A 9,523-nucleotide genomic window follows, 5' to 3' on the forward strand; every position below is an offset into this window, starting at 1 on the left:
TACAAGCAGCTCATAAGACCAGTCATCAGCTACTCTTTCCCAGTCTGGTTCACCATCTCGAAGACAGCCATGAAGGAGCTTCAAGTATTTGAAAGGAAGATACTCAGGATCTGCACCGGCCTGCACTTCGACCGACAGCGGCGGAAATACTACAGGAACGAACATCTCTACTCCGAAGCCAACATGATGCCACTGGACAAATACCTAGTTCTCTCGGCGAAGAGACTAGTGAGGAACACCATCGACCACCCGAATCAGCTAATGAGAAGGATGACCAGAGAACAACGACATCCAGAGCCAAGATACCTCAGCGTGATGGAAACTCTAGATGACAACATACTCATGGACAACGAGGAGGCAGTCTCGTTCTACGCTGACACTGGGTCAGCCTTCTACCGCGGCTAAACACCACTCCCCCCAACCCACTCCAAAACCACCATTGACAACCGGGAATGAACACCCTGAGAACGATAAAGTCAGCCGACTTTTAATTTAAATTTTTTTTAGACATGTACTTTATTATTTATAAATTGTTAACCTTAAGTCAATGTATAACGTTAGGCCCCCTATGTGCCAACAAATGTAAAATTATCATAAGTATATCATATTAGTTATAAGTCAAAATTGTATATATATATTGTTCAATAAACCAAACTTAAAACTTAAAAACGGTGAGCTCACAGTTCTCGTTCAATCGTCATAGTGTTCAGTTACTACAACAGTGAAGTGAAGTGAAATTAAAAATGCCGCCCAAGACTAGTGGTAAAGCAGCAAAGAAGGCCGGAAAGGCACAAAAAAATATCACCAAGACCGATAAGAAGAAGAAGCGCAAGAGGAAGGAAAGCTACGCAATCTACATTTACAAAGTACTCAAGCAAGTACATCCCGACACTGGTATTTCATCGAAAGCCATGAGCATCATGAACAGTTTTGTAAATGATATCTTCGAAAGGATTGCCGCTGAAGCTTCGCGTTTAGCTCACTACAATAAACGCTCAACAATCACAAGTCGGGAGATCCAAACTGCCGTGCGATTGTTGTTGCCTGGTGAACTTGCCAAGCACGCTGTTAGTGAAGGAACTAAGGCAGTTACCAAATACACAAGCTCGAAGTAATTTATTTACTGAATTTCTTCAATAAATGGCCCTTTTCAGGGCCGCAAAAATATCAAAAAGAGATACCAACCAAATTCACAAAAAAAATCTATGAATTCAATTAGGGAATTTATATTGAAAAAATAAAATTAAATCATTCTATTCTCGCATTGATTTTGTTTGAGAAAATTATGTAGCGTCGATATGTTTTTTTTTTTTTTGAGAAAACTAAGTAGGTATCGTCGACATGTTTTTTTTTTTTATTTCTTTTGAGAAAGCTATGCAGCGTCGTCGGTCGTCGCCATGTTTTTTTTCTCGAGAAAACTATCTACTATCGACATTTTTTTTAAGAATATTGTAGCATCGACATAATTAAACTGAAATAAATTTGTAATAAAATTGAAAATCATCACATTCTTCGCATTTAAATTCTAAAATTGTTTGCAGTTTGAATAAAAATCATAGACTGCATACAAAAAAAAACCTAAACTAAAACTGTTCTGTTTGGATTTGAAGGAAAAACCTACTTCTTTTCTTTGTTTTTTTTTTTCAATTTGTAGCAATTGAAGTTTAAATCTCTTTGAAAAAAAATTTGTAGTCCTGAAAAGGACTGTGGTTTTGTATATTAATTTCAAATTTATATTGAAATTACTTCTTAGCCTTCTTGGCAGCAACCGCCTTTTTGGGTTTAGCTGCAGATGCTGTCGCTGATTTTGCTTTTGGTACTTTTGGCTTGGGAGCAGCGGCCTTTGCTTTAGTTGGTTTAGCTTTGACTGCTGTAGTTTTCTTAGCACTTTTTACCTTTGGCTTTTCTACCTTCTTTTTATCGGCAGTCTTTTTTGTAGTGGCAGCAGCTTTCTTCACTTTCTTCTCACCAGCAGGGTTCTTCAATTTTTTGTCACCAGCTGCAGCGGCTTTTGGTTTAGCAGCAGATTTTTTCTTCTCGGCGGACTTTGCTTTTGGTTCCTTGCTTGCTAATGCAGACAATTTGAAAGAACCAGCAGCACCCTTTCCTTTTGTTTGCACTAATTTACCACTAATCACAGCACTTTTCAAGTATTTTTTGATAAATGGAGCAAGTTTTTGAACGTCCACCTTGTAAGTAGCTGCGATGTATTTTTTGATAGCCAACAACGAAGAGCCACCACGTTCCTTCAATGTCTTGATGGCGGCATCAACCATTTGCTGAGTAGGAGGATGAGTTGGAGTTGATTTTGGTTTCTTTGAACCACTGGCAGCAGCCTTCTTGGGTTTTTTTTCTGCAACAACGGCAGGAGATGCAGCGACAGTATCGGACATTTTGATTTTTTTATTAAAATATAACTTTCAATATAATAAAACACTTTTAAGAATTCACTTTTTTTTTGGTAATCTTCAAGCGAAATATCAACTCATAGACTTGAATTGATGAGAATCAACGAGAACGAAGGTATACAAAATTTTCATTTATTTGAACGCTTTTACACTGTTGCATCCTTAGGTTAGTCTGAAAAAGTTAAGATTTTTCATATTTTTAGCTAGAATTTTACAAAAAAACTAATAAACTATATTCATACAATATAATAGTTTATTATTTAAATATTTTTTCCAAAAAATAACTTCCAGTTATGGCACAAACTACATTTGAAGTCAATGATTGATGTTTTTTTTTCAATACTTACGTTTAAGAACGCTTATAATTTAACAACAAAATATATTTTCTTATCAAAATTAACTTTTTTATATTGTTAATAGTTCAACTAACTAAATTGTTGCAAAATTTGAGCAAAAAACAATAACATTTCTTTTAAAATCAATTAAAACTATTTGAGTAATGAAACGCGTCTTTCACTTTCTCTAGGCGGTGGCATTTTGTTACAAAATTAGTTTTTCATTTATACAATGACAAAACAAACAAAATATATCATTAAAAATTACTTAATAAATAAATAATCACATAAATATCAATTTTACATCAAAATAACAATATTTTTTGTTATTTTTGTACTTGTAAATGCAACCATTCGATCGCACCGTATAGGTAGTGTATGAAACATACAAAATTCACCCTGCATACACTCGCTCCAAGAATAATAAAAATTATAATAAAAACATATTAAAAAACATCAAAAATATTAAATATTTATGTGTCAAATAATGACATTTTGTGTTTTATGTACATATACAACGTATAAAATACATAATTTTTGTTTAGTCAAACATTCCATTCCAGGTACAGCTGTATGCATGAAAAAAAAACTCTGCAAGAATCATAACATTTTGTCGATGTAATCAATGGACCTAACAAACAAATTTTATAGCGTAAAAATAATATAATTAAGCAAAAAAATAATTAAATTTCATGTTTCAGGCATATATGCATCAATTCCAACGCATATAATTTGTTTATTTAAACATTCCATCTAAGGTTTTCTTCAAGAAAAAAAAAGCAAACCTACTATGCAGCTTCTTTTGCAAGAATTATGAAATTCAACAGATAGGAACGTGTATCCAATGGAATAAATAAACTTAAATAATGTTCCTACAAGCTACCTACATACATATTTCTTAAATTCTAAGAAAAATGTAAAAAAAAAAGCATATCTGCTAAATATTTCGCCTAAAAAGTATTTATCCCCTGCTAGAGGCGCAGATTGAAGAAAAAATAAAACAATAAACCTAGCTATATTTATTCCAACTAATTTTCAATATGCAATTATTGAATGAAATTGGTTTGTATCTCTTTGAAATTATTTGTGGTCCTGAAAAGGACCGTTTTTTAATATAGCGTGTTAAAATCTTAAGCACGTTCACCACGGATGCGTCTGGCCAATTGGATGTCCTTTGGCATAATGGTTACACGCTTGGCATGAATAGCGCACAAGTTGGTATCTTCAAAAAGACCAACTAAGTAGGCTTCACTTGCTTCTTGAAGCGCCATAACAGCTGAGCTCTGGAAACGCAAATCAGTTTTGAAATCTTGTGCGATTTCACGAACTAAACGTTGGAAAGGCAATTTGCGGATCAACAATTCAGTACTCTTCTGATAACGACGGATTTCACGAAGAGCCACAGTTCCGGGACGATAACGATGTGGTTTCTTTACACCTCCGGTGGCTGGAGCACTTTTACGAGCTGCTTTAGTAGCCAGTTGCTTCCTGGGAGCCTTTCCACCAGTCGATTTACGAGCAGTTTGCTTTGTACGAGCCATTTTTCACAATTTTTTTTTTTATTCACACTTGAACTAGACACAATCACTAAATAACTCTGAAAAATTTTAAAAATCTTCTTTATCAATACGAGCCTAAATTTGTCTCCGTTCAGTTGTTTTTTTCATTCTCAAAAGAATTTCCAATTGGAGAGGCAAGAAAAAATAGCATAAATAATGTGGCAGTTGTAGCGCAAAACACAGTTCAACAGTGACTTTTGTGCGGTGAATATCAAATTATCTTAAAGAAAAATGACTGGTCGTGGTAAAGGAGGAAAAGGTTTGGGCAAAGGTGGCGCTAAACGTCATCGTAAAGTGTTGCGTGATAATATCCAAGGTATTACCAAACCAGCAATTCGTCGATTGGCTCGTCGTGGTGGTGTAAAACGTATTTCTGGTCTGATTTACGAAGAAACTCGTGGTGTTCTAAAAGTGTTCCTGGAAAATGTTATCCGTGATGCTGTTACTTACACTGAACACGCCAAGCGTAAGACCGTCACCGCCATGGATGTAGTTTACGCTTTGAAGAGACAAGGGCGTACTCTTTATGGTTTCGGAGGTTAGTTTCCTCTCGTTTAAAAACAAACAATCGGTCCTTTTCAGGACCACAATAAAATCTTAAATTGATATACACTTAAATTTTACTATTTTAAAATTCATACGTATTGATCGTCTGAAATAAAAAAAAAATTGATTGAAACGAACAAGAAAATAAAAAAAAATTGTTTCAAATATTTGAATCTACATATACAAATATGTATATGTATGTAGAAATCTGAAAAAAAATATATGAAGACAGAAAATAAAATGAAGAAAAAGAAAATGGCTACCTGTGGTAAATAAAATTATTTTTTTTACCTAGCTTTGACGCGCCTGAAATAATTTCAAATCATAAAGTAATTGATAAATTCTTAGAAAAGAAAAATAATTAAAATATTATTGCTTTTCAAACGAACAAATCGATTATTGCAAGTCAAACAAATCCAAATCCATTTTAGTACCTTTTTATGAATCGTTTACCTAGGCATATTTTTGTAAGTATCTTAAATACATACAAATGAGCATTTTTTTTTAATTTTTATTCAAACTAAGCTATTTTGTATGTGTTTGAGCATTTTTTTCTATTAAAAACAAACAAACAACAACAACAACAACATTTTAAATTAATAAAGGTTCGTAATGAAAAAAACTGATTTATCTCTCGTAGAAATGGTTTGTCGTCCTGAAAAGGACGGTTTTTTTGTGTTTCTTGTTCTTGCAGCACAATACCAAATTTAGGCACTCTTTTCGGTTTTCTTTGGCAACAAAACAGCTTGGATATTGGGAAGAACACCACCTTGAGCAATTGTTACACCAGAAAGCAATTTGTTCAATTCTTCGTCATTACGGATGGCCAATTGCAAATGACGGGGGATGATTCTTGTTTTCTTGTTGTCACGAGCAGCATTTCCCGCCAATTCCAAAACTTCAGCCGCCAAATATTCCATAACAGCTGCCAAATAAACTGGGGCACCAGCTCCGACGCGCTCAGCATAGTTACCCTTGCGGAGCAAACGATGGATACGACCAACAGGGAATTGAAGCCCAGCACGGTTTGAGCGGGACTTTGCCTTTCCCTTCACTTTTCCACCTTTACCACGACCAGACATTTTAAAACTTTTTATTTAGATTAAACAATTTAAGAGAAAAAGACTTGTTCACTTCAGCACTGCACACTGTATTCTGACCGAATCACAAATGCTCACTTTTATTTATACAAATCTTGCAGCTGCTCACACATCGAAAAAGCGGTGTGTAAAATTGACAACTGCTCGTACAAACAGGGAACATTAACTGGGGGAAATGTACGGTGAGCTCACAGTTCTCGTTCAATCGTCATAGTGTTCAGTTACTACAACAGTGAAGTGAAGTGAAATTAAAAATGCCGCCCAAGACTAGTGGTAAAGCAGCAAAGAAGGCCGGAAAGGCACAAAAAAATATCACCAAGACCGATAAGAAGAAGAAGCGCAAGAGGAAGGAAAGCTACGCAATCTACATTTACAAAGTACTCAAGCAAGTACATCCCGACACTGGTATTTCATCGAAAGCCATGAGCATCATGAACAGTTTTGTAAATGATATCTTCGAAAGGATTGCCGCTGAAGCTTCGCGTTTAGCTCACTACAATAAACGCTCAACAATCACAAGTCGGGAGATCCAAACTGCCGTGCGATTGTTGTTGCCTGGTGAACTTGCCAAGCACGCTGTTAGTGAAGGAACTAAGGCAGTTACCAAATACACAAGCTCGAAGTAATTTATTTACTGAATTTCTTCAATAAATGGCCCTTTTCAGGGCCGCAAAAATATCAAAAAGAGATACCAACCAAATTCACAAAAAAAATCTATGAATTCAATTAGGGAATTTATATTGAAAAAATAAAATTAAATCATTCTATTCTCGCATTGATTTTGTTTGAGAAAATTATGTAGCGTCGATATGTTTTTTTTTTTTTTGAGAAAACTAAGTAGGTATCGTCGACATGTTTTTTTTTTTTATTTCTTTTGAGAAAGCTATGCAGCGTCGTCGGTCGTCGCCATGTTTTTTTTCTCGAGAAAACTATCTACTATCGACATTTTTTTTAAGAATATTGTAGCATCGACATAATTAAACTGAAATAAATTTGTAATAAAATTGAAAATCATCACATTCTTCGCATTTAAATTCTAAAATTGTTTGCAGTTTGAATAAAAATCATAGACTGCATACAAAAAAAAACCTAAACTAAAACTGTTCTGTTTGGATTTGAAGGAAAAACCTACTTCTTTTCTTTGTTTTTTTTTTTCAATTTGTAGCAATTGAAGTTTAAATCTCTTTGAAAAAAAATTTGTAGTCCTGAAAAGGACTGTGGTTTTGTATATTAATTTCAAATTTATATTGAAATTACTTCTTAGCCTTCTTGGCAGCAACCGCCTTTTTGGGTTTAGCTGCAGATGCTGTCGCTGATTTTGCTTTTGGTACTTTTGGCTTGGGAGCAGCGGCCTTTGCTTTAGTTGGTTTAGCTTTGACTGCTGTAGTTTTCTTAGCACTTTTTACCTTTGGCTTTTCTACCTTCTTTTTATCGGCAGTCTTTTTTGTAGTGGCAGCAGCTTTCTTCACTTTCTTCTCACCAGCAGGGTTCTTCAATTTTTTGTCACCAGCTGCAGCGGCTTTTGGTTTAGCAGCAGATTTTTTCTTCTCGGCGGACTTTGCTTTTGGTTCCTTGCTTGCTAATGCAGACAATTTGAAAGAACCAGCAGCACCCTTTCCTTTTGTTTGCACTAATTTACCACTAATCACAGCACTTTTCAAGTATTTTTTGATAAATGGAGCAAGTTTTTGAACGTCCACCTTGTAAGTAGCTGCGATGTATTTTTTGATAGCCAACAACGAAGAGCCACCACGTTCCTTCAATGTCTTGATGGCGGCATCAACCATTTGCTGAGTAGGAGGATGAGTTGGAGTTGATTTTGGTTTCTTTGAACCACTGGCAGCAGCCTTCTTGGGTTTTTTTTCTGCAACAACGGCAGGAGATGCAGCGACAGTATCGGACATTTTGATTTTTTTATTAAAATATAACTTTCAATATAATAAAACACTTTTAAGAATTCACTTTTTTTTTGGTAATCTTCAAGCGAAATATCAACTCATAGACTTGAATTGATGAGAATCAACGAGAACGAAGGTATACAAAATTTTCATTTATTTGAACGCTTTTACACTGTTGCATCCTTAGGTTAGTCTGAAAAAGTTAAGATTTTTCATATTTTTAGCTAGAATTTTACAAAAAAACTAATAAACTATATTCATACAATATAATAGTTTATTATTTAAATATTTTTTCCAAAAAATAACTTCCAGTTATGGCACAAACTACATTTGAAGTCAATGATTGATGTTTTTTTTTCAATACTTACGTTTAAGAACGCTTATAATTTAACAACAAAATATATTTTCTTATCAAAATTAACTTTTTTATATTGTTAATAGTTCAACTAACTAAATTGTTGCAAAATTTGAGCAAAAAACAATAACATTTCTTTTAAAATCAATTAAAACTATTTGAGTAATGAAACGCGTCTTTCACTTTCTCTAGGCGGTGGCATTTTGTTACAAAATTAGTTTTTCATTTATACAATGACAAAACAAACAAAATATATCATTAAAAATTACTTAATAAATAAATAATCACATAAATATCAATTTTACATCAAAATAACAATATTTTTTGTTATTTTTGTACTTGTAAATGCAACCATTCGATCGCACCGTATAGGTAGTGTATGAAACATACAAAATTCACCCTGCATACACTCGCTCCAAGAATAATAAAAATTATAATAAAAACATATTAAAAAACATCAAAAATATTAAATATTTATGTGTCAAATAATGACATTTTGTGTTTTATGTACATATACAACGTATAAAATACATAATTTTTGTTTAGTCAAACATTCCATTCCAGGTACAGCTGTATGCATGAAAAAAAAACTCTGCAAGAATCATAACATTTTGTCGATGTAATCAATGGACCTAACAAACAAATTTTATAGCGTAAAAATAATATAATTAAGCAAAAAAATAATTAAATTTCATGTTTCAGGCATATATGCATCAATTCCAACGCATATAATTTGTTTATTTAAACATTCCATCTAAGGTTTTCTTCAAGAAAAAAAAAGCAAACCTACTATGCAGCTTCTTTTGCAAGAATTATGAAATTCAACAGATAGGAACGTGTATCCAATGGAATAAATAAACTTAAATAATGTTCCTACAAGCTACCTACATACATATTTCTTAAATTCTAAGAAAAATGTAAAAAAAAAAGCATATCTGCTAAATATTTCGCCTAAAAAGTATTTATCCCCTGCTAGAGGCGCAGATTGAAGAAAAAATAAAACAATAAACCTAGCTATATTTATTCCAACTAATTTTCAATATGCAATTATTGAATGAAATTGGTTTGTATCTCTTTGAAATTATTTGTGGTCCTGAAAAGGACCGTTTTTTAATATAGCGTGTTAAAATCTTAAGCACGTTCACCACGGATGCGTCTGGCCAATTGGATGTCCTTTGGCATAATGGTTACACGCTTGGCATGAATAGCGCACAAGTTGGTATCTTCAAAAAGACCAACTAAGTAGGCTTCACTTGCTTCTTGAAGCGCCATAACAGCTGAGCTCTGGAAACGCAAATCAGTTTTGAAATCTTGTGCGATTT

The 9,523-nt window shown here is 33.6% G+C and overlaps 8 protein-coding genes across 8 annotated transcripts in view; 4 read left to right on the plus strand and 4 right to left on the minus strand.

Moving 5' to 3' along the window:
• Window positions 1-734: 734 nt before the first annotated feature.
• LOC129905452 (histone H2B) lies at window positions 735-1,115 on the plus strand. The gene has a single exon (XM_055980919.1). It carries the CDS (start codon window positions 744-746, stop codon window positions 1,113-1,115), a length of 372 nt encoding a protein of 123 aa, XP_055836894.1. The 5' UTR covers window positions 735-743.
• A 627-nt stretch (window positions 1,116-1,742) lies between these two features.
• LOC129910108 (histone H1-like) lies at window positions 1,743-2,354 on the minus strand. The gene has a single exon (XM_055987375.1). The coding sequence runs from the start codon at window positions 2,274-2,276 to the stop codon at window positions 1,743-1,745; it is 534 nt and encodes a 177-aa protein (XP_055843350.1). The 5' UTR covers window positions 2,277-2,354.
• Window positions 2,355-3,868: 1,514 nt separating this feature from the next.
• Window positions 3,869-4,296, minus strand: LOC129905448 (histone H3). The gene has a single exon (XM_055980916.1). The coding sequence runs from the start codon at window positions 4,282-4,284 to the stop codon at window positions 3,874-3,876; it is 411 nt and encodes a 136-aa protein (XP_055836891.1). The 5' UTR covers window positions 4,285-4,296; the 3' UTR covers window positions 3,869-3,873.
• A 237-nt stretch (window positions 4,297-4,533) lies between these two features.
• LOC129905439 (histone H4) lies at window positions 4,534-4,845 on the plus strand. The gene has a single exon (XM_055980911.1). The coding sequence runs from the start codon at window positions 4,534-4,536 to the stop codon at window positions 4,843-4,845; it is 312 nt and encodes a 103-aa protein (XP_055836886.1).
• A 710-nt stretch (window positions 4,846-5,555) lies between these two features.
• On the minus strand, window positions 5,556-5,930 carry LOC129905429 (histone H2A). The gene has a single exon (XM_055980901.1). It carries the CDS (start codon window positions 5,928-5,930, stop codon window positions 5,556-5,558), a length of 375 nt encoding a protein of 124 aa, XP_055836876.1.
• A 272-nt stretch (window positions 5,931-6,202) lies between these two features.
• On the plus strand, window positions 6,203-6,574 carry LOC129905435 (histone H2B). Its single transcript, XM_055980907.1, has one exon. The coding sequence runs from the start codon at window positions 6,203-6,205 to the stop codon at window positions 6,572-6,574; it is 372 nt and encodes a 123-aa protein (XP_055836882.1).
• A 627-nt stretch (window positions 6,575-7,201) lies between these two features.
• Window positions 7,202-7,813, minus strand: LOC129910117 (histone H1-like). Its single transcript, XM_055987387.1, has one exon. The coding sequence runs from the start codon at window positions 7,733-7,735 to the stop codon at window positions 7,202-7,204; it is 534 nt and encodes a 177-aa protein (XP_055843362.1). The 5' UTR covers window positions 7,736-7,813.
• Window positions 7,814-9,401: 1,588 nt separating this feature from the next.
• Window positions 9,402-9,523, plus strand: part of LOC129910127 (histone H2B-like) — a 663-nt gene continuing 541 nt past the window's right edge. The window contains exon 1 of the mRNA XM_055987398.1: window positions 9,402-9,416. Within this exon, the coding sequence (XP_055843373.1) occupies window positions 9,402-9,416 (15 nt within the window). The remainder of the gene's footprint in view (window positions 9,417-9,523) is intronic.

The sequence above is a fragment of the Episyrphus balteatus genome, chromosome 1 (assembly GCF_945859705.1).
Source record: "Episyrphus balteatus chromosome 1, idEpiBalt1.1, whole genome shotgun sequence".
Taxonomy (NCBI): domain Eukaryota; kingdom Metazoa; phylum Arthropoda; class Insecta; order Diptera; family Syrphidae; genus Episyrphus; species Episyrphus balteatus.